Source organism: Trachypithecus francoisi, unplaced genomic scaffold (genome assembly GCF_009764315.1).
Source record: "Trachypithecus francoisi isolate TF-2019V2 unplaced genomic scaffold, Tfra_2.0 Lachesis_group5, whole genome shotgun sequence".
NCBI lineage: Eukaryota > Metazoa > Chordata > Mammalia > Primates > Cercopithecidae > Trachypithecus > Trachypithecus francoisi.
The window spans coordinates 40,702,470-40,726,822 of record NW_022681470.1 but is presented as its reverse complement, the minus strand read 5'-3'; the positions used below and the strand labels follow the sequence as shown (position 1 = coordinate 40,726,822).

Below are 24,353 nucleotides of genomic sequence, written 5' to 3'. Positions count from 1 at the left end.
ATGAGCGGAGTGCTCTTCACTTTCACCCTGGCTCAAGGTCATCCTGTTGAAGACATCTCCACTCACGACTCTGATGGGACCCTCTTGGAGCCCCAGAACCCCTGGGGGACACTCACAGGCTGAGTCTCTTCACCATGCTCTTCCGAGGCTTGGGCGAGGTGGTGCTGGCGTCGGCAGCTGCTTCAATCTCACATGACAGGGCATAGCTGAGAAAGAGAAGGGGGCTCCATGAGGTCAGTTAGAGAATTGAAAAACAGATTTAAATTCACACGATGTGCTGGTTTTGTTTTAGAGAAGGCTCTTTGTTCAAAGTAAAGATATATACAAACCTTGTTCTATCATAAACATCAGGGGGTACTGACTTAATGGCCCGATTTGACACATTTATCTTACGTGCTTCCTCCCTCACCTCCACTGGCATATGGATTGAGGCTATTTAATTCTGCGTGTTTCAAATACAAGGATATATGCACTTTGGCAGCATCAAAAACTAACTCCATTCTGATCATTCTCATCCCACTGCTAGGCCAGGGAAATAATCTTCCTTCCTCTACTACCTTCCCCTCCTATTTCTTCTCTACTACCTACTTCCTACTATTCTGTATGTGTGTGTTTGTGCACATGCCCATACGACTTAGTTTTATTTAAAGAAAATGAAAAGACTTTTGTAATCTATCTGCTCTTCAATGAATGGACATAGGCAATTACATTACTGATAAAGATATATTTATTTATTTATTTATTTTAGTAGAGATGGGGTTTCACCACATTGGCCAGGGTGGCCTACAAATATATTTTTTTAATCTTTTAATTGCCAAAACATCCTCAATTTAAAATGCTCCAGGTTCAGACCTCTATCTGCCAGGCAGATATAATGAACACAAGCACAAGAGGAATTTATATGTGATTCCAAGTGTCTTTTACAAAAGCTTGTAGCTCTAGACAGTAGATGTGTTTCGTTACTGGGTAGGTGGGGAAGGGTGCCTGACATTATACAGCCATCTTCAGAGCTTACTTAGGCTGTAGAGTCAGGCAGACCTGAGTTTGAATCCAAATGCTGTCATTAATTCATTCTAATACTTCTCTAAATATCATTTTTTTTTTTTTTGTCAATACTTATTTTGCTGTCAATTTCACTCTCCCTTATGATAAACTTCCAAAGAAATTCCCTGGGCTAGGGTAGGGATGGGCCAACTTCTTCTGTAAAGGACCACATAGTATTTTAGGCTTTGTGGGCCATATGGTCTCTGTTGCAAATACTCAACTCTGTCTTTAAGGCATGAAAGCAACCACAGATGAGATGTAAATGAATGGGCTGTGTTTCAATAAAACCTTATTTATGTAGAGACTGAAATTTGAATTTCAAATCACTGTTTCATGTCACAAAATATTCTTTTTTTGTTTTTTTCGCCCCAATCATTTAAAAATGTAAAAACAGGCAGTGGGCCACACATGGCCTGCAGATCAATCTGCCAACCAGCAGGCTACAGGACAGGGACGAGCTGGGCCAGTGGGCAGGGCACTCAAGTGAACGTGCCTTTCTAGGCCCATCGTACTATTTTGAAACTGTTCCTTGTGTCCCTGCCACACCTGAGTTATCACTGTTCCTCCAAATGCCAAGCATGTCAGGCCACCAAGCTTTTGCTTGTGTTCCGTCTTGGTCTGGAATATTATTTTCCAGTTCTTCTTTGTTATTATGGCAAAATCTTGTTTCTCTTTTACAGCCCAGCCTAAATATTAATGCCTTTATATTTTCCTTATTTTCCCCAATTCTTCCCATAGGTTCTGTAGCAATGTAGTTACCCCTCATATTTCAATGTCTCATGAGTCTCTCACCCCCTCTAGGTTGAAAGCTCCCTGGAAAGGTACCATCAATGAACAGGAATGACAAACACGGTGACAATGGTGGTGGTGATAACGCTAAGGACACGCATTCTAACAAAGCAATCCCACAGAAGATCTTAGTTACGCTTCACAAACAAACACTCTACAGATGAGCATCCTGAAGATAAGGAGGAACAAATGACTTGTTCAAGGTTACAAAGGTAAATCAGTGGCCAAGCAAGAGTCTGAAAGTACATCTTGATGCTATCACCTCAGCTTTTCCTGCCACACCATGCGCCTTTGAAAACCAAGGACCTGGAACCTAGCAGCTGCTCACTAAATAGTTGTTGAATAAATGACCTGGCAAGGTATTAAATGCACCATTTTTCTTGCCAACGCTTCAGTTCTCCCCTGACGAATGACAGGTGAGCCCACCTCTCCTCCTCTGTCAGGAGCTGCTGCCTCTGGAACCACTGGATGAACTTTGGGTCTGGGGTCATGCAGTAGCTGTTGCAGGCAGACTGTAAGAGCTTTATCTGGGCGATCACTTCAAATTCCTAAAGCAGAGAGGATACCAAAAATTTTAAAAAAACAAAAAAAAAAGACTGAATAATAAGGCCAACCAAATATAGATCTTTTCAACATGAAAATATACCACACTAGGATAAAAGATGAAGAAAACCATCTAGGAGGATTCTGAAATACTGCTTCCTTAAAAATAAAGGAGCTAACTCAAACTCTCCAAAGTCCTTGCATGCTTTAATTTTTAATCCTCTTTTCTCCTTGAAAAAGCAATTTATAGGAATCAAACAAGCTACCAAAGCAACCCAAACTGGCCACTATGTAAAGTCCCAGTGGCTTCCTTTTTCTCTTTTTCACTTTCGTCCTTGGAATAGAAAAATGATTTTTAAGGTTATAAGTACTTCATAAATATATGAAAAATTTCTATTCATATTTCTTAAAAAAAAAAAAAAGAAAATGAATACTTTAATCAGGGAGCTCCCAAGTTCCCCATCCCCATCTTCTTCAACCTTTATCCCTCAATAAATAAGTTTTGGTAGAGCTGAGTATCTAAACAGTCCTAGGTCCCATAAAATTGAATGTTTAGATTTCCTGAATCCTTGAGTTTTTACTACACCACTAAATCATTTAACTAAGTCTTTTAAAACTCACAGAGAGGCAAGTACATAATTATGTTGAAAATTATTTATACTTCTTTGTATGTTTCAATAAAAAAATTTAAGTCAGCAATGGATATAAGCTTTAGGTTTAGGTTTTACAGTCAAACTTTCCTAAAGTTTAATATCCTAGTCTAAAAAGGAAAGAGATTACCAACCAGGGTTATTCTGAAGTTAAATGACAGAGAGGGGAACTGAGGGGGCAATAACTGAATTTATTATCATTACAGGACATGACAGAAGTAACTCAAGAACTGGCAGATTCTCCAAATCTTAACTTTCCATCCAGTGACCTCAGCCCTTGGTCTCAGTATCCTCAAGGAATATCTACCATCATGCTAAAGAAAAAAGGATCATCTATAAGGGACAGAAAATTTACATTTGTCCAGGTTAGTATCTGTTGTTACTGATGAGCCTAGCTTGGTTTAGCTCCTCTATGCCTTTTTGGTTTTAACTTCAATGTCATTTTCTCCTGGAAGTTTCTCTGGCCCTACAAGTTGGAGATAGATACCCCAACTATATACTTCTCTAATACCCACGACTTCTGCTCACAAACCCTTGTCAGGTTGTATTACAACTGCCTATTTATTTGTCTACCTCTCTCCTGGATTGTGAACTTTATGAGGACAGGGAGCTCTGGTCTTTCTCTGCTGTAATTCCCAAACCCCCTACATAAAGTAGACAGTCAATATTTGTGGAATGTGAAAGTACTAAAGAATAATGAGAATACTACAGGGTGAAGTTATTATTTTGCTCACTCATTTTCCTTTGAGTCTTTTAAATATCTATTTAAATATACCATTTGAATATAAAAATCACAGAAAAATGTCAAGAATGTTTTATCTTGAAGAGCACAGTTCAGAACTGTGCTGTCCACAGAAAGACTGAAACTGATGTTGAGCACCCCTTCCTATGCTGACAGGAAAGGAAAAGCATAACTACCTCCACCTAAGATGAAGACTATTCCTTTCCTCTCTCGAGTAGACCCACAAGAGTTTACCATCTTTATTAACTCTTCTATGTCATTTACTCATCGGAAACCCCTTATCCTTAATAGGGTAAACCTGGTTTTTATTTTAATTGGCAAATTAAAAAATTGTTTGTATTTATGGTGTGCACATGATGTGCAACATGATGTTCTGAAACATGTATATACCGTGGAATGGCTAAATCAAGCTAACATACGCATTACTTCACATATTTATTTGTGGGGAGAATACTTAAAGTCTACTCTCTTAGTAATCTTCAAGTATAAAATATACTGTTATTAATTATAGGGGTGAGCCTGCTATTGCTGGAACTAATTGTAAAGGAGCTAAGGAGTGGGCAGGGAAGAAGTGTGGGCTTTGGTGCATCAGGACAGAATGAGAACCCTGGCTTTGCCACCAAGAGATTCTGGTCCAGTAATTAAATCTCTTGAGTCCTAGCTTCCTCACCTTTGAATTGAGGATGATAAACCCCACCTCATAAGGCTAGTGGGGGATAACGCATAGGAGGAGCATGCCAAGCAAAATGGTCAAAGATAAACGTTCAATAGGTGCTAACTCATTTTTTTCTGCCTCTACAAAGAAACTTAAGTCCCCATTTATTTCATTTTTTTCATGGTCAGACAAAGGAAAACAGAAAACCACAGCCAATCAACTCTACTTACCCTTCTTCTTTTCTCAAAGTTTATCAGTCCACCCTGAAAGAAATTTTAATAAAAAGAGTGACCAACCAAGCTCCTTTAAAACACAGCCTTATGTTGCTGTAGGTCACATTAAAATAGATCAAAGGGGTGATAAAGTCACAGTTATCAATGATCCTATAATTATGGCTACTGTGGAAGAAGAGAGTCCTGTTTTGCTTTAAAAAAATTTAATTTATTATTAAAAGGCAGGATAGGCAGAAAGTCTTCTCTTGAAATGTCTGAAACCAACTAAAATAGTAATGATAAATAATTACAAATCAGGATCCAAAGACACTTGCAGAAGCAGTAAAGATAAAAGCTACAGTAAATATTCCATTACACTTTTTTCCCTTACCAAAAGCAACTAAAACAGATGGTCATTGACTCATATGGTTTATCAAAAGGGAAGTCATTTCTCCATAGCATCATGAAAAGTTAAGTTTCAATTCTTCATCCCCTCAGCTCCTATTCTCAGTAGGCTGAATTTAACTTCTCAATCTTTGGTTACTCCCCAAAATTCCCCAACGCTGATGGGTGTTTCCTGAGATAAGCTGAGGAAGAGGATGTGAAGAGACACAGAGGTCAGGAAATACAAAATGAATAAACATGTCCTCAACACTGTGGCAAATCCAAAGGTAGGTAGATCTATGCAAAATAACTTCTACTTCTTCTAATTAAGATACAGTAAAAGCAGGCTGGTTGCATATGATAACCAGGGGGTAGGATATGCGGAAAGATATAAGCAATCTTTCAATCTCATCTCAAATTTGAAATTTCTTCTTCACTTATTATTTTATTGCTGCTACTAACAAGTTGTTTGTCTGAGTTTTCATGTATTTTCCCTTTCAGAAAAGAGGGGGATGAAGGGAGTAGGGGGGTAGAGAGGGGGAACAGAGAGGAAGAGGGAGGGGACACAGAGAGAAAGAGACAGAGAGAGAGAAAAATACCCCACAGCAATACAAAAGAAAACAGCAATACAAAAAGAAAAGCATGTTTGAAAAATCACAAATTTGACTAAACTCCCTACCCCACCAAGCAGTCCTACTCAACATTAAAGTCTTGAGGGGGTTTTTTGTTTGTTTGTTTGTTTGAGACCGAGTCTCACTCTGACGCCTAGGCTGGAGTGCAATGGCATGATCTCAGCTCACTGCCACCTCCGCCTCCCAAGTTCAAGTGATTCTCCCACCTCAGCCTCCAGAGTAGTTGGGATTATAGGTACCCATCACCATGCCCGCCTAATTTTTGTATTTTGGTTTTGTTTGTTTGTTTGTTTGTTTGTTTGAGGTGGAGTCTTGCTCTGTCGCCCAGGCTGGAGTGCAGGGGCACGATCTCGACTCACTGCAACCTCCGCCTCCCGGACTCAAGCAATTCTTCTGCCTCAGCCTCCTGAGTAGCTGGGACTACAGGCATGTGTCACCATGCCTGGCTGATTTTTGTATTTTTAGTAGAGATGGGGTTTCACCATATTGGCCAGGCTGGTCTTGAACTCCTGACATCTTGATCTGCCTGCCTCAGCCTCCCAAAGTGCTGGGATTATAGTTGTGAGCCACTGCACCCAGCCTAATTTTTGTATTTTTAATAGAGACAGGGTTTCACCATGTTGGCCAGGCTGGTCTTGAACTCCTGACCTCAGGTGATTCGCTTGCCTTGGCCTCCCAAAGTGCTGGGATTATAGGCATGACCCACCGCGCCTGGCCTTAAAGTCTTGTTCAAACCTAAACCTACTTCTTCATAAGCCCTTTTCATCACAACCCCTCATAAGAGTTAATTGTGGGCTGAGTGTGGTGGCTCAATGCCTGTAATCCCAGCACTTTGGGAGGCCAAAGTGGGAGGATCACCTGTGGTCAGGAGTTCAAGACCAGCCTGACCAACATGGTGAAATCCTGTCTCTAGTAAAAAATACAAAAATTAGGTTGGGCGCGGTGGCTCACACCTGTAATTCCAGCACTTTGGGAGGCTGAGGCGGGCAGATCAGGAGGTCAGGAGTTCGAGACCAACCCCGTTTCTACTAAAAATACAAAAAATTAGCTGGGTATGGTGGTGCCTGTAATCCCAGTTACTTGGGAGGCTGAGGCAGGAGAATTGCTTGAACCCAGGAGGCAGAGGCTGCAGTGAGCCAAGATCATGCCATTGCACTCCAGCTTGGACACCAAGAGCAAAACTCCATTTCAAAAAAGTAATAATAATTGTGATCTCCCGTGTTCTCTCAACGCATTTGTTTGAATTTCTGTTATTACTATTGTTCACTGCTTATTTTGATATATTATTGCTTCCACTGGATTTTGAGCCACTTCTGGTGTTAGTGTTTGGTATTATTCTTTGTATTCCTCCTAGCAGCTAGCACAATGCCATGTACTTTTGGACCTTCAAAAGATACTAAGAGAAGTTAATTACTCTTTGGGGTATCCAGTGAGAAGGAAGGCTGCAGGCCCAATCACACCACTCACATGGAACTCACCTCAATGTAGTCCTGCAGGGCAGTGTCAAGCATGGTCAGGTCAGTCAGGAAGGTGCCCAGGTAGGGCACAGTTCCCTGCATCACACCCTGAAGAGCAACCAAAGCAAAACTGTCTTTATTGTTATTGAAAAGTTGAAGCGTTTTAGGAATCTTCAAGCTGGAGCAAATGGATGTATTTAAGGCCTAACTGGGGGCCAGTGGTGCTAACCACCATGAATAACATTTTTAACATTTCTACACAAATAGGATAGAAACTCCATGATCTAATGTCTAACTTGTGAAATCATGAAAACCAAGCCTCAAAGCCAGGAGATCATACACATCTGTTCAAAAGTGTTGACAGTGGGGTTTATGTTTTGCTTTGGCTCAAATGAGAAGGATATCTGTTCTCTTTCAGAGCATGGGGACATTCCTGGTAGTTTGGAATGGTACTGGATAGTCAATGTCTCACCACTGGCTGTTGCACACAGAGAAGTATGTACCACAAAAGTATGGGGCATCACTATTAAAATGACCCCTTGGGCTAGACTTAGTGACTCACCCTCAAAGAATAGAGGGAGGAAACAGAAAAACAGTAACTTCTAAGGGAGAACCTGGTTAACTCTACCTTAACCAAGTAATAAAGATCACCATCATTCGTGTCACCATCAACATGACACCAGACGGCACACAGAAACCATTCATTCACTTCTTGATGTGATATGACGAGAAGGACACTGCACTCTGTGATATTCTTTCTAAAAATCCAGAAGCTCAGTCTAATCACTAGAAAACAGTAGACAACCTCAAAACTGTGGAACATTCTACAGAATACCTGGATGGACTCCTTAAGACCATCAAGGTAATAAAAAACAGTCAAGAAAACACTGTCGTAGACCAGAGGAGACTGGGATGACAGACAACAAAATGCTGTATTGGGTCCTGGAACAGAAAGAAAATACTAGTGGAAAACTGGCGAAATTCAAACAAAGTCTAGATTTTAGTTAATAGTATTATGCCAGTGTCAGTTTCTTAGTATTGACAAATGCGCTATGGTTTTAGAAGATGTTAACAATGAGGGAAACTGAACTTCTAGCTTTGCAGCGTTTCTGTAAATCTACACTTATTCCAGAATAAAAAGTTGGAAATGAAGGTGAAGGCACTTCTACCTACAACTGCAGGGATACACTATATTCATTTCACTAAATCTCCTTCAAAATCATCTCTCTTCTTCACGAAGCCACCAAGGCACTAACCATCCTAAAGGAAAAGTAAAAAGGGGTCCCCATGGATCCCTTATCCTAAATCCCATCGAGCTAATTCTGGAAATTTTGGCAGGAACACAAAGTCTCAACCAGGGTAAAGCCAGGTTACTTGACATGAGGCTGGCTGCTTCCTCAGCCAGAACTGCTTTGTGAGGTTCATACCAAGGAGGGTTTTGTCCTTCAGGAACTCACTGTCAGCTGCAGTGTGTCCTTCCCATTCTGTGTACAAGGTCTCATCCTGTACTAAAATAATCTATTTTTTGGTAACAGCTATTTTTAGCTTGTCTTTGAACAACCAAAAAAGTTTGTGACACTGTGAATGTTTTATAGGTTTCATGTTGCAGAAGAGTCCTATCATTCAAAAACACTTCTTACTTATGCTCAGCTTTCCAAAGAAAGAGAAAATCCTCTTAAAGCAGAATACTTAGAGTTTGTCCGTCTCTGATCTCTTCCCTCTGGTCTTCCATACTTTATGCTAACAGCCAGAAGTTTAAAGTGAAGTTAAAGTTGATAATAACTATCTTTCAGTCTTAAGGAGGGAGGCATGACGCTCCTTTAAATATTGAAAACTATAAAGATTTGGTTAGCCTTGGGATTAGGAAGGAGAGCTGGGCAATGACTAGAGGGTTTAGAACAAATGAAAGGATCTCTGAGTACAATGACCAGGGCCCTGTGGAGAAGACACTCTTTCTCCTTGGTCACCACGTGTCAGAAGATGACTACAGTAGGAAGCTCAGGAGGCCCTCAGGCCAAGGTGGAGCAGCTTCTAAGTGCAGGAGGGGGTGGAAGAGACTGCGAGAGGGAGGAAGTCTACCTGCTATAAACTCCCGCTCACCTTCAGAAAACAACCTTGCCAGAAAACAGGATTTGCAACCCAGTGTTTACTTCCTACTGGTTGAATGGGGGTAATCATCTCTCTCCTATAGACCTCCTAGGGCTGCTGAGAACAAATGGGGTGTAGAGAATAGGAGACCCTTTCTGGAAACCTGGGTGCCCTGTGGACTGAAGGTGCCAGTGCCATGTGGGAGCCCAGCCGCAAATGGCCCTTCTCCTCTGTGAGCTGTCAGGGAAGATGAGGGCCAGACATACCATGTCTTTCTGGAGCTGCAGCCGCCTCTGGGTACGCTTCTGGTTTTCTTTCACACTGCTGTCCAGGTTTGCAAATTTTGAGGTTCCTTCCTAAGAAACAGAAATGCACACAGAGGGAATTGATACAGGATGCCACAATGGAGAGAAGTAAAGAGGCATCTAGTTTCTCACACACAACCCTGCATAACTCTCGCTCAGAATGCCATGCAAAATGAAGAGGCCTCTGGCAGGCTCTCACAATATATATTATGCAAATACTTGGCTGGCTTGTTGCAAGTTGTCTATTTATAATGAAGCTGGTGGACTTGGATTTCTTGTTCTTCCCCCAACTTCGTTTTTTTTTTGAGATGAAGTCTCGCCCTGTTGCCCAGGCTGGAGTGCAGTGGTGCAATCTCAGCTCACTGCAACCTCTGCCTCCCGGGTTCAAGTGATTCTCCTGTCTCAGCCTCCTGAGTAGTTGGGATTACAGGAATGTGCCACCACATCTGGCTAACTTTTGTATTTTATTTTATTATTATATATATATATTTTTTTTTAGTGGAGATGGGGTTTCACCATGTTGGCCAGGCTGGTCTTGAACTCCTGATCTCAGATCATCCACCTGCCTCAGCCTCCCAAAGTGCTGGGATTACAGGCGTGAGCCAGCCACCACACCCAGCCTTCCCCTTACTTTGTAAGAAGATGACCTGATTTGGTTATGAAAGTAATCATCAATATAAGCCAGGCAATTCGCATAAATGAAGACACTTTTACAGATCCCAAATTAAACTCAAAGTAATCAGATATCCTGAAAACAATGATCGACTTCCTCTGTACGTTTGTGATTTATTGATCTTGGCCTGACATGGATGTGCCAGCATTCTGTGAAAGAAAGGGACTACTTCTGTAGTATTTCTTAGCTAAATGAAACTTTTGCACCAGAAGTTTTCTGAGGAAGTCCAATATTGTAATACATGACCAATCCATGAAAGCCGAACTTTCACACATCCCCAGCCCCCAGTCAGTTCTTCTAAATTGCCTCTCAGGTTTGAAACTCTTACAAATCAATCCTTCCTCCTGGTGCCTGAGGACACATGGCTACCTTTTCTCTCCTCCTGTCTATTGTAACAACAAACTCTTCTACATAATGAGTAATCACGAGTTTGCTGACTGAACATTAAGTGCTTTTGGTTTTGTGGTTTTGGGGTCCTGTTAAGTTCTCATTTTCCAGGAACTGCATGAATGGTGGGTAAATGGCACAATTCAGTAGTATATAACTTCTATGCTAGTTTTTCCTTAGTCACTTTTCCTGAGATTTATGTATTACCAGAGCACATGACCTTCCACTACTGTAAAACTGCAAAAGGATTTTTTTCACTGGTCTTGCTGATAGTGACAGAGCACCAATATGCTCCATCTCTCACCAGCCTTAACTCAGGTCCCAGGTACACCACTGGGACGGAACCCACCGTGACTCATTATCTATTTAAGTTCTTCCCATCACAAATGATAATAAAGAGAGCTACTAGTTAATGATCTCCCACTCATAGTTTTTCCCAGGGATGGATGAAAATAGCCTATACCAGACATGGTGGTGTGCGCCTGTAATCCTAGCTACTCAGGAGGCTGAGGCAGGAGGGTTGCTTGAGTCCAGGAGTTCAAGTCCAACTGGAGCAATAGTGAGACCCCACCTCTAAAAAAAAGAAAGCAGCCTAATATGCGCCTTTCCTATGCTAGATAGTTGTGAGTCCTCCCACATTTTTGAGAATTTGCTTAGAGTGAGAAATCAATTATGTCTGACTTGAGTACGAGTGCCCACCTCTTTCCGGTGTGTAGGTCCTTCTGGTCTCCCTCCAGTATGTCAGTTATGGGCAGAGGAATAATGTATCAGAAATTATTGTAGACATGGCTAAAACTCCTAAAGAGGATTTCTGAAAAGTTCAAAGGTTCCTAAGAATCACAGAATAACAGAGGTGAAAGGGATCTCAAAAGAGCACTTAAGACAACCTTCTCATTAGTCAGGAGAGAGAAACACCTGAGATGGGGAACTACAAGACTGGTTGATTCCATGACTTTATGATTTCATGAGAATGAGATTCCATCCCTGCTCGAGATCTAAAAAGATTGACGAGTCCCAATTATTCCAAATGAGGTGTCAACTGAAAATCCACTTATCTGCCACATCCAGCAGTTTCAGTTTTTCCTTCCTCAGCCCCAAATCTCCGACTCTGCAATGTCACGCAACACCAATCTCTTGAACTTTCTTGAAAGTTTTCATAGGTTTTTGTGACTGTATCACTCATTCTCTCCCCCTGGCTCCTCTGCTGTTTTCATATTTTCTTAATGATTCTTCTTCTTGTCAAAGTCATCCTCTTGCTTTTTGCTGTATTCATGTTTTTGGAAATACCATCCCATCTCATGACTTTAATCACCACTTATGTTTGGATAAATGCCAAATCTCCCTCTTCCTCCATCAATCTCCTTCTCCCTCTCTCTCTCCTTTTGTCTCCTCCTCTGCCATTCTCTTCCCTCTCCATCTCTGTAGTGCAAATGGCTTGCTTAAGTCTCACCTTTTCTTTATATCCATCTTTAGCAGAGTTCAGCTACACTCATCCATGCTGTTCCCAGGCTTCAGAGGGCCCTCTTCTACTAGGTCTAGATGGAACGTTTCTACTAGACTCTGGATCCATATCAATAAATGTTGGTTAACTTAAGCTCAGCAGTTACCAGCAATTACAGCTCAGAACTGTCACAGCTGTAACAGGCTCTTGCTCTAACTTTGAGTTTAGCATGTTTTGGAGTGTCACTGAATATACGTCTCCATTAGGGTTGAATTTCTGGGGCTTTCCAGCAGTCCTTTATATAAAGTCAACCGAAAAAAATTCTCACCAAGAGTTGTGAGAACCAAGATTTGGTGGCATCCTGCTTTCTTTCCTGACATTTTGAAATTTCCAGACTATAATTCACCTGCTTAGTATTACCCAGGTTTCAGAAATCATAAGGACATAGCAGGTTTAAGATAGTCTTTGAGAGGAGATGAAACATTTTTTAAAAACAATTAAAAGGAAAACCACAGATATTTGCTAATTATCATGTTGCCTGGGCCATATTATATAAGTGGCACATTACATCTTCCCAGAAGAAGAGAAGTTAGGTCATTTAAAACTAAGAGTCCAAGAGTTTGAGACCAGCCTGAGAAAAATAGTGAGACTACATCTCTACAAAAAATAAAATAAAACTATTATACTATTACCCAACTGTAAATCAGTATAAAACCAGGAGTAACATTAGAAACAGAGGCCAGTAGCTTTTCCTAGTGACTCTTTTGAGAACTTAAGTACCTTGTGATTCCATTAAAAAAAAAAATATGCTGACAATTTACACTCAGAATTAGACATTTCACTTGAAGAATGATTAACAAAATGACTGGAAAGGGACCTACAGATACACATGGACTGCCCAAAGCATTTCACTATCATTAATGATAATGCACAGACCATATGAATTCATAGCCAAGTTTTTCCTTTCTTTGCAATCTGAGTCATATCTATAAGAAATTTAATTTAGAGTACTGGGGTAACGTCTGCATTTAAGAAAGGTTTATGGGATCTTTAATGTCTAGATATAGCTTTGCTTCTAAGCCTTCAGCCAGAAGGCTGCCACCAGGCAATGAGCTGCTCAGTATTCAATTTATCTACTTTGGAAGGATGACTCAGGGCTATTTGGATTTGAATGTGTGGCTCCAGTTAGTCTAGCTTCGTACTGCTGACAGGGAGACCACTAAGCCATCTCCTTCCAGCCAGATGGGTTTCCATTTAAAGTATGCAAAGCCAGGGGGATGTGAAGCAGGGAGTAACACGATCTCAGCAATCATTGTTTAGTGTGCAGTTAATCAGGTAGTCCAAATCCAAAGTCAGACATCAGCACATACTGCCCTGCTCATATCACCTACTCTAAGAAGAGCTAACAGTGGGCAATTGTTAAAAAGTCATGTGAATGATAAGACCCATCAATTCATGCAGCCAAACAATAGCTTCTGAACGCTTACTGCACGCCAGGCACTGGTTGGACTTTACGGATACAAAGTGAAAAGATACATACAGCCCCTGCCTGCAAGAGGCCTACAGACCAGTAGAGAGACAGGCAATTGCAATAGAGCATGTGATAAGTGCCAGGACAGAGAAATGACAGCTTCTCCTGGAGCACAGGGGAAGGCACCTAATCAGACCTGAGAATGAAGGAAGGCTTCCAGAAAAGGAGGAGCCTACACTGAAACATGAAGGATAAGTAGGACATAGGACAGGAACAGTCATGAAGACCATAACAAATGCCCTTACAGGATCGACTAACCTAAGAGTTAGCACCTGGATGCCTTTTCTTACTAACCCCACCTCTACCTATTTTCACTCCTACTCCAACTATCTTCCCTAAGCTCAAATATGCAGCTTATTCTCTATTCATTTTCATTTGTTATGCATACTTTGGTTTTACATGAATATAGCTCACCAAATACAAAAAATAACTTATATTTGCATAGCACTTTCAAGTATTTTACCATAGTGAATCTTCAAAACAATTCTATGAAGTCAACAGACCAAATATTTTGATTGGCTCCCATTTATAGAAAAGGAGATTAAGGATAAGAATCACAACTTTTGATTGCCCAGTTCAGGACTTTCCCCTTATGGTAGGACATATCACCCTTTTTTATAAATGTTTTACCTCTCCCATGAGACTGTAATCCCCTTAAGATCAAACACTGCCTTTAATATGGTTACATCTCCAACACCTAGTGGGTGCTCAACCAATATTTATTGAACTACTACCTGCACCCTACTCCAGAAAGGTCAGAAGAAATAGCTTTGCCTTGGTGATAAAAGCACAGGTTTTAGAGTCTCACCAGATACATTCATATTTTAGCTCTACCACCTATTGGTTGTATGCCTTAGGGCAGGTTACTACCCTCTCTGAGTCTTGGCTATCTACAAAATGATGATGATAAAATCTACTTTATAGAAAGACTATGAGGATAATATTTGGTCTATGCTAGTCGCCCTCTGATGGTTGTTCACAACCTGTTAGTTGTCTTTATTTGACCGTTTATTCTTGTTGAGTGTCTGTATACCCCAATTAGAAGGTAAACTCCAGGAAACAGTGTTTGTGTTACTCATCTTCATATTTCTAGAGGCAAGTTCAAAGCTTTACAAATATTAGGCATTCAACAAATGTCTGGAGAGATAAAATGAACTAAGCTGTATCTTTACTTAGTGTGTCATTCAGAAGTCAGCACTTATTTGGTGTTCAATAAATACTGCTGACTGACAGATTGTGCAATTTAGTCCAAATAAAGGATGTGGAATTGCAGGCAGGCTTGGCCTCTGTCATTCTAGATGTTTTGCTGAGAAGGAATATTCCAGGGCCTCTCACCCACCTAACTGCCAGCACTTGGTATTTGCAGAGTAGCTTGTTAAGGAGGTACATACGCATATGAACTCAAGTTTCACAATCTGCTTGCATAACAGGCAAGCTAAGGGAGGCAGAAAGAGAGAGCTCAACTGGACTTAGAATTTTCTCAGCCCCAAGTTTCTTAGATTCTGCATTTTAAAAAATTTTTGCCTTCTAGTTACTTTAGGCTTTCTTTGGGGTTGAAGGAACTTAAGGAGCCCTCATGCTACTCTTCCTTGAATGGATTCCAGAGCTATTAAGCACTACCCAGCACCCTCACTAAGAGCCTCACCTTCATCAGTAGTTCTCGGCTGGTCAAATGGTTATTATGGTCTGAGAAGATATCTGAAAGTTCTTCAAACATCAGCATTCGGTCTCTATGAAAAGGGATTAAGAAAATATTAACAATGAAGAGTTAGGAATAATCCGACACCTTCGGCCCAGCTGTCTTCAGGACGCACGTCTAAGGAGTGATTGTACTCCTCTCAGGGTTGGGTGGGTACTGTAAGCACAGACGAGGCCCATGAATTTTTTTATGTGAGGTGACTTTTTATTTCTTTTAAGGTGGACTTGGCCACCCGTGTGAAGAGAGGTATATTTCCCTAGCAATGCATATTATAATCATAAAAAAGCATTATTCAATTGGGGCATCAAGTTGTTCAATTAGGACATGTTCTTGTCAGTGAGTTTAAAAAAAAAAAAAAAAAAAAGACTGTTAGCAACACACACAGAGCCCACAGATCTGAGAGGTCATCTTGGCCAGGCCCCTAAGTTTAGAGATGAAGATGCCAAAACCAGGGATTTTCCCAAATTTCCACGAATAACTGCCGAGAGTTGCAGGTATGGAAGCCAAATTTTCTGGCTCACAGGTCACTATTCCTACTCCCAGAGTCAGAGGAGAATGGTGGAACCGGGATGGGCTCTGCAACCAGAGGTGGTGAGTTCCGGTTGCAACTCTCCACTCACTTTCTGAATGATCCCGGACAAGCTGCTTAACTTTCCTGAGCTTAAATTTTCTCATCTCTACAAGGGAAATATGACAGCGCTTTTATGGGACTGCTGGGAAAGTGAGTGAAACCACATATGCAAAGCATCTGCTCTGCGCCTCTCCCTTTCCAGGATACTACATCTCTGTGAGCCTCGTGGTTTTCTCTACACACCCTCCAGGGTTAATGGGTCCATGATGCTGAAGACAAAGAATTAACAGGGGCAATATCACTATTTATGCAACATTTTCATTATTATGAAACAAACATATTATTAAGAGCCTGTTTGTTTTATAGTGAGTGTAATATTACTCTAAATAATAAAGAAAATCATTAAGCTATTCATATTTGGAGAAAATCATTTCAAAATTAACTATATGTGGCCCTAAATGAATAGGTATCCTCTCTGTCTACTTAAAGTGACAAATGTGAAGGATTATAGGGAAAGTGATAACCAAATAAGGTATCTTTTTTCTTTTCTTTTTTTTTAAATAACAGCTTTATTGAGATATAATCCACACATCATTGAAGTACGCAGTCCAATGCTTTTTAGTATATTCACAGAGTTGAGTAGTCATCCCTATAATCAATTTTAGAATATTTTGTCACCTCAAGAAGAAACTTTCTATCCTTTAGCTATCACCCTGTGACCCTACCATCCTCCCAGCCCCAGCCCTAGGTAACCACTGATCTACATTCTGTGTCCACAGATTTGCTGATTCTGGACATTTCATATACAAGTCCAAGTATATGATGTGTAGCTGCTATGGCTGGCTTCTTTAATTTAACATGTTTTCAAGATTCCTTCATGTTACACCATGTATCAGTACTACACTCCTTCTATGCCTGCAAAATATTCCATTGTATAGATACACCATGTCCAAATAAGTTACCTTAACCCTGTTCCTTGAATTTAGCAATAGAGAACATGTGAAGCTGATATAGAAGTGTGTTCTCTAAGGAACTGTGACACTTCTGTAGTGTCCTTGCTAAAACACATACAAACCAACTAAGAAACAAACCAGAAACATATGTTATACAGAATGCAGCTTAGAGGGTTTTTCATTTGTCTTTAGAAAATAGTTTTAAAATCCAGCTAGAATAAATCTTTTCACATGGCAACCAAGGAGACTAAGATACAAGTCCATTAATTTTTTTGCTCATGTTTTAGTCTCAAACTTGCTGTGGAAGAAATCTTAGGCTGGTTACATGACTTTCCTTAGTGTTCTTTTTTCAACAACCAAAGAATTACCTTTCATGGCAATCAGACAAGGCTGCAATCAGTCGAGTAAGGCTGCATTTTAACACTTGACTGTCCCTTTGTTTTTGATACTACAGTTGAGTGGGGAGTGGTGATAAGGGAAAGAGGAGGTGAAGTAGAGGTTGGAGGGCGGGGACACTGCATGCTTCTGATTTTCCCATCGTATTTCACCAGGGTCTATCAAGTAATGATTTTATATGATCCCATCGTTCTTAAGGAGAAATGTGTGCAGAGGAAAATCAACCAACTATTCTCTCTTTAATACACACAATCACCTTGATTATTCAAAACAGAGAAGAAAGAACCCAAGAAAAGGGTAATAATCATGAAAATTGCATTGGTCTTTGAAAAGCCTGCCAGTTCTTCTACTGATAGATATTGGTGTCATAAACAAAGCACGAGCTTTGGAGTGCAAGTAGCTGTGGCTTCTACAGCTCTGTAACATAAGGCATTATAAACATCCACTTTATTTTTTTCTTTTTACTTATCAAAGAATCACCTAATAAATAATTTGGCTTATACCAAGTAGACTATCCCCTGAATGAGAATATGAGCTTATCAGCAAGCTTGAGAATTGTGGCACTCATTTTTCAGCATAACTTTATGAAACTCTGGTTTACCAGCTTGGGGCTCTTGCAAATTCAAACAGTGTCAGTCCCTCAGGGCTTGATCAACTCTGAGTAAACTTATGAAACTGAGGACCCAGACCTTCCATTCTGCCCCACTAAGGCAGCCTGGCTGGGAAGCCAGCTGGTCTCCCTCTCCTCCTAACTGAAACTGACTATACCATATGTGGTACAGACCATACAGAATTTATACATTCTTCCCTGATGTAGCCCAAATTCCTGACTAGTTCACACCTGGGCAGACTTGTTTAATGTAACTGGCCTAGTTGTACTCACAACACAATCCCCAGCCTCTAAATCTATAGTGATAGAGAATCAGAACTGCCCCCTCCCTCACCTTTCCGTCCTTTGCACAAAGTTCTTTGATCTACAGTGAAGTTCCAGAAATGGAAGAGATGGCAGTAGTGCAAAATTAGGAAATTGAGTTGTTAATTATTCCAAAGGTTGCACCAAGAAATATGAAGAAAAACAGCATAGGATGTGGCCAGTTAATAATTTCAGGTACTTAGAAAAGAACATTTAAAGGTTTTTAATGCCAATAAGATAGCTTTTAAATTGCTGAAACTAAAAGGACAACTAAATAGTTTCCTATTAAACATCAAGAACTAATGTCCTATCTGCACACATTACCCCTTGAGTCCTAAAATAGCTTAGGGCTTTGCAGTGAGTCTGAAAAATAACCAGAAGTAATGGCAAATTGCTGTAACTTCATCACTCCACGACTTTATCCCTCAAAATCCAGATAATAAGCACATCCTTCAGATCATCCCCAAAGCCAATAACCTTGGCTTTGGTATACTTAGAATGAGTTTGATTTCTGCACGAGCCCTGCCTCAAAAGTCATTAATGATTATGTGTAAGACGCACCCTGCCTGAAACACACAGAGGATTTCAAGTATGTTTCTCTAGTTATGCGATATGAGCTTTGAAGGTGAGGACCCATCGCAACAACTAATTCTCCCGGCCAAACAAAAGTAGAGCAGACACTTGGGAACTTACCTTGGGACAGCAGCCCAGGTCTTTTTTAACCGATAGATGGAATTAGACTGCAGTGCCGAAACGATGGCCCTCAAGGAGGAAAAATTCTTCAGGAGTCTACATTCCTGTATGGGGAGTGATTAAAACATAAAAGACATTTAACTATCAATATTACAGTGACTTGGTGGTTTCCTGTTTTAGAGGTATCACAGCTGCTATGAATTCTTACCACTAAATAGGCAGCTGTATAAATACTGAACATCAAAAAGTGGCTCCTTCCTCCCACCCCAGTCATCGAAACACTTTATAGATTTTGGCACAGTATGCTTGTTTTTCTCCCGTCAATATATTTTTTTGTGTTGTTGTTACAGTTTTATAGTTTCCAGCTTTCCTAGTAAAAACACTAATGGAGGTAAGTCTACAGAGCTACGCTAGAAAGAGCAACTTTCTTCTGCTGAAAGCACACAGACGTCCTAAAAATATGCACTTTAGATCTTCTTTAGATCCACAAAATGAGGTGGGCAGCAGCCACTCTGAGGTCAGATGGTATTGAACATCTCATGACCAACCCTTGTCCACAGAGGTGTATATAATTTGGCAATAAAAATTCACCACAAGTTGAACTTTGGCTTTTATGCTCTTAGCCAAGGGGGATATTTTTATACACATTTATTTGGTTTCAAATTGGCTGTTCCGCAACCATAAACATTCAAAAACACCTTGGTACTTCAATGCTTCCAAAGTAACTTGGCCTTTTAAAATAAAATTCATTTTGGCAATGTTTTAAAACAAAACAGAAAGAGAACAGGAAACGTTCTGGATGCCATTTTCTGGGTAAGGAGAGAGGCTCCCTATTTAAACTTAAGCTACCATAAGGATCCTATAGCATCAGCAGTTAGTGACCTTGGAGTCAAGTCCTGTGACTGAATAGTAGGGACAGCAAAACAGACAGAGAGAAAGTCCCATTCTTGGCTGGCAAGGGGAAGGTAGCAATGTGAGGAGGGTGGACCAGGCCTTATGTAAAAGGAGATGCTTCATATACAGGCACGCGACAGTGTAATAGGCCCAGTGTTTACAAGTGAGTACACCATGTGAGCACGTATTTGGCTTTGTGTACAGTATCTCAGGTAAGAGGTCCCAGAGTGATTGGGTACAAATGTAAATCACTTCGAGAATCATTCCACAAAGAAATGTTAATCCTGAATATGAAGGAAAAACAGCACTCTAAGTTAGCATGCCAAAATCTGGACACTGAAAACTATGCCAAACAAACCCTCAAACGTTTTCTTTAGAGTAAATGCCAAAGTACTTAATAAAAGTCATGTCCACCCTTTTTAAATGCCTCAATGTCCTCCCCTTATTTGGAAAGATATAAAGAGAAAAAGAGAGAGAAAGAGAGAAACAAAGAAAGAGAGGAAAGAAGGGAAGGGAAGGGAAGGGAAGGGAAGGGAAGGGAAGGGAAGGGAAGGGAAGGGAAGGGAAGGGAAGGCAAGGCAAGGCAAGGAAAGGAAAGGATGGGAAGGAAGGGAAGGAGGAAGGGAGGGAAGGAGGGGAAGAGACAGAGAACAAGAGAAATGTTCTGAATTGCAATCTGGAGAACTAAGCCTATGGGAGCATGGTTCAACAAAGGTTCACAAAAGTTATATTCTAAAAATCAGGAAACTTGTAATAAAAAAAGGAACTCAGGCACAGATATATCATGCAAATTGAAATAAACATATGGAACACATTACTCAAAAAAAGGTTTAAGCTAAGGGTTTAAAAGAGTACAAAAGGCATCTGGCCCCATTTCTAGAAAAAGAGGCATCTTCCAGGAGATGTGATGCAAAAGTAAAAACATACCATTAAGGGCAGTCCAAGAAAATACAGTCATTTTAAGTCAGAAAAATTTTCTTTTTCAAACATCCTTTCAATAGAAATTGACTACGATGAATGCAGGAAAAGTAAACTAAATCTTGGTAGCAAACCACTCGTGAGTCTCATTATTTTATATTTCCCTAGACAATTGCAAAAGATACAACATACTCAATATTAGGAAGTGATATCACCAAAAAAAGTAAAGGCCCTTGGCTTTATTATTAGCACATGATATGGGATTTGAAATATACTTCAAATGATTTAACTTGTATTTCTTACTACCACATAATACACAATTTATATTCAATTTGGACCAAAAGTCACCCCTTGAGCCCCACTATGTCATATATACAGATGTTATATTGTCACTATAGCCAAAGTAGTTGAATGAATTGGGGTAGACAGTCTGTTTTTGAGACATGCTGTGACATTTATGGCAAAAAAAAAAAAAAAATTCCTTATCATTCTAAAAAGACAGAGAACTTCCACGCTATATCTCACTCAGAACTTCTTTTGTATCTCTTACTTGCTGAGCAATAAGCTCGATTTAGAATAGGAGAAATATAATAAGTTGTTTATGCAACTTATACTCTTTGTTTCTTGCTGCCTTTTGTCATACACTAAGAAGTCTGCAATAACAGACTACCTGAAGATTCAAAACAAGGCAAATTATCTGGCACAATTGTGTCTCTGCTCTTTAATCAAAGACAACAAAAGAGAATGTAACATTACGCCCTATCGATAGGGGCTGAAGGAAAAATATATTTAAGGGGATATAAAGCAAAATGTGTTTTGGTTGAGAGTTGACCCATAGAGCCCAGAACACAAATTACTATGATATTTTCATAGTCATAATTTTTCACAATCATTATTTTGCTGATGTAATTTCTTCTGCCTAGAAAAAAAAATACCCCTCTACTCTTCAAATACCAAAAATCCTATCTGTTATTCAAAGTTAATTTCAAATGTCAATTCGTCTATGAAACCTTCCTTGATCACCCAATCAGAAATGATTCCGCTCTCCTCCACTTTTACAGTGCTTATCTCCCATGGCCCCACTCCTCTACTGCCTCAGGCTGAGATAATTCCAGTGTATCTTAACTTCCTTGTTTGAGTATGGGTTCCTGTAAACAAACAATTATGCTCTATCCTAGTATGTCCTCTAGGTACATAATACTGTGGTTTACACACATTAGGAGTTCACAAAATATTTGGTGGCCCACTGACTGCACACTGTTGCCATTTTCTCAGTCATGACATAAGATGCTGAGAAGGGGAGGTCCCATGGTATGTAAGCAGTTCATCCAAGAGACTAGACTCCAACACTCGGAAGAATGTGAGTCAGACCTAGGAATAGACTCTTCCCCTCCAACTTCAGATTAATATGAGATATGACCTCAGATTAATATGAGATCTCTGTAAGTGTCTCAGTCCTTTAGAAAAGAGATTCAGGACTCTGAGAAAGTACCAGCTCTTCAAAACTGCAGAAGATGTAATGCCTCCAGGTACTAGGAGGGGGCATAGGTAATTACTCTGGATTGAAGAGCTGTCTGTTTTGACATGCAGACCATCCATTTATATTTACTGAATATGGTGCTGAAACCAACACTCAGTCTGTCATGAATACAAAGGGGAAAGCAGACAGAATGTCTTACTCTGGAGAGGTAGCAGTATGAGAGCCCATAACTGGGAAGAAGTGAGTAGGGGACCAATTTTTTAAAAAAGAGGAAAATAAATAAGCTGCCAAGTTTAGAAAGGCAACTTTTTTCTTACTCTGGAACAACAACAAAAACCCAGCGGGCTCTCATATATGGTCTTTTGACTGCCTTTTCAACCAAACAGCTAAACCATTTAAACAAAGTGATGGAGTAGTCTCTTGCATCTACCAAACACAAAGAATATTTTATAAAAGGCAATTACATGAGCGATATTGATCCACTTCTCGATGATCTTGGCTCTCTGCTGAGTTTTGAGTTCTTTGCCCCCCAGTATGGTGCTGACAACACATTTGGTGAGGGTATTAAACTGAGAGATGGTGGCACGGATCGTAGGAGCCAAATGTTTGTTTTCCTTCTTATCCCTTCGAGACCAAATGCAGCCCAGGCAGTGGTGAGGCACTACTTTCTTGAAGAGTTGCTGGAACAAAAGAGGAACTGACTTTAAGGACAACACAGACATTTCATATGGCAAAGCATGTCATCTGGGTCATCTGTAAATTGGTAATTTTGTGAATGCCCGAATAATCCTTTTCTACTTGATTTGCCTCATGGTGTCCATTTCAACGGACAAAAGTAAATAATTAATATACTCATCGATAACGTTTACTAGAAGGAAAATCTCCACCATATTCCACGCTGCTTTCTGAAAGTGGTAAAGCAGAAGAGCTAAAGCTACCACGATAACTCCTCACAGTCCTCTTGTATTTACCAGCTAACGCCGACCTCTGCAATGTGACTGACATACTCAAATATGTCCAGCTCACAAAAATATTCAAACTTCAAAAGTACAGAAAGCACACGTGGTAATGAGGAGCCAGATACAATCACATGTGGATTCTGTGAATTTATTTTATCCTAACTTATACTTTGATCCCTTTACAGTCCTCCAAATAAACAGTTCAGATCTTGAAATATTTATGAGTGTAAAGGGAGAAAAATACCCACAGAACAAGGCAGATTTTGTTTCACAGGGATTCGAATTCTTATTTCCCTCTGTGTCTTGAGCTCCAAAAGCACCTTCTCCTAGAGTTGCAGGAAGAGCTCAGGCCTGAATTATTCAGATGATTGATTCAAGTCACATCTTAACTCTGCACCTGCAGGCACAGCCTCTCTCAGGGATTCAAAAAAACTTAAAATCACATTATCCCACTGCTCTCTCTGGGGCACCAGTGCCATCACTCTCCCATGTTTTAAGTGAAAGTACACTGGATCACAAAGAGAAGACATACTGCATCCATGTAGGTCAGCTGCTCTGCCACGAGATCTTCTGAGAAGCACGTGAATTCTGCTGACCCTCCACCCTCCAGTTCCTCTTCCTCTTCCAGGCTGAAGGAGACCGTGTTGGGAAGCCCATCTGTTCACATATGGAAAAGATTAGTAATTTGGTACCAGTGTATATAATCTTGCTTATAGAGTCATCAGACTTCTTTTATTTAGGAAGAAGAGGGTCAATCCTCCAGAACACTCCCAGGGAGACAACCACAAGCACAACACATCTAAGAGCAACGGAGATCTTCCCATCTCTGCTTGTTCTTGGATTCTCTATTAAGATCAGAGCCCTCATGCTCTCACTCTGACAAACCACTGGCTCCTAAGCCAAGGACAGAACCAGGATAGGCAAAGTCTAGAGAGAGTCCTTCGTCTAGGGCTCTTGCAAACTCTTTGATCAGATCAGCTCCAGGACTAATCCAACTAACTCCTAAACCCCAACCATGCAATTCTTGGTTGCTGAGCGACTTATAACCAGAAGCCTGGAAGGACTCGCCATGAAGGCAGGTCAGACTTGGGCAATAAAATGAGCCATTTTGGTGTTAGAAATCCTGACGAAGCCCTCAAAATTCTCAAAATGTTCAGTCACTTTCAACTTCCACCCAAAGCTAAGAATGCATGAAGCAGAACAGTCTTCAACTAAATCCACCCGAACCTATCACAGACAAGATCATCAATTAGCAAATTACATAGGACACAGCATGGAGAAAATCCATACCCAGGACTCCGAATAAAAAGCAGAAGAGCCCACACCTGGAACAGGACCTCCAGT

General features: G+C 40.4%; 1 protein-coding gene and 1 long non-coding RNA gene across 13 annotated transcripts in view; one reads left to right on the top strand and one right to left on the bottom strand.

Moving 5' to 3' along the window:
- The window catches only part of RGL1 (ral guanine nucleotide dissociation stimulator like 1), a 296,651-nt gene that overhangs the window by 22,099 nt on the left and 250,199 nt on the right, over nucleotides 1-24,353 (bottom strand). For all 6 annotated transcript variants that reach the window (XM_033198856.1, XM_033198860.1, XM_033198857.1 and 3 more), the window contains 9 exons: nucleotides 23,542-23,666; nucleotides 22,515-22,730; nucleotides 18,759-18,862; nucleotides 15,179-15,263; nucleotides 9,463-9,552; nucleotides 7,130-7,216; nucleotides 4,654-4,686; nucleotides 2,260-2,381; nucleotides 117-206 (listed from right to left, as the gene is read on the bottom strand). In XM_033198856.1, coding sequence (XP_033054747.1) covers nucleotides 117-206; nucleotides 2,260-2,381; nucleotides 4,654-4,686; nucleotides 7,130-7,216; nucleotides 9,463-9,552; nucleotides 15,179-15,263; nucleotides 18,759-18,862; nucleotides 22,515-22,730; nucleotides 23,542-23,666 — 952 coding nt within the window. The remainder of the gene's footprint in view (nucleotides 1-116; nucleotides 207-2,259; nucleotides 2,382-4,653; nucleotides 4,687-7,129; nucleotides 7,217-9,462; nucleotides 9,553-15,178; nucleotides 15,264-18,758; nucleotides 18,863-22,514; nucleotides 22,731-23,541; nucleotides 23,667-24,353) is intronic.
- LOC117075973 overlaps nucleotides 1-24,353 on the top strand; it is a 50,857-nt gene that overhangs the window by 14,743 nt on the left and 11,761 nt on the right. For 6 of the 7 annotated variants that reach the window (XR_004434191.1, XR_004434188.1, XR_004434192.1 and 3 more), the window contains exons 3-5: nucleotides 1,846-2,045; nucleotides 3,233-3,391; nucleotides 5,134-5,306. This is a non-coding gene — a long non-coding RNA (uncharacterized LOC117075973). The remainder of the gene's footprint in view (nucleotides 1-1,845; nucleotides 2,046-3,232; nucleotides 3,392-5,133; nucleotides 5,307-24,353) is intronic. The other variant, XR_004434189.1, reaches the window with a different exon arrangement.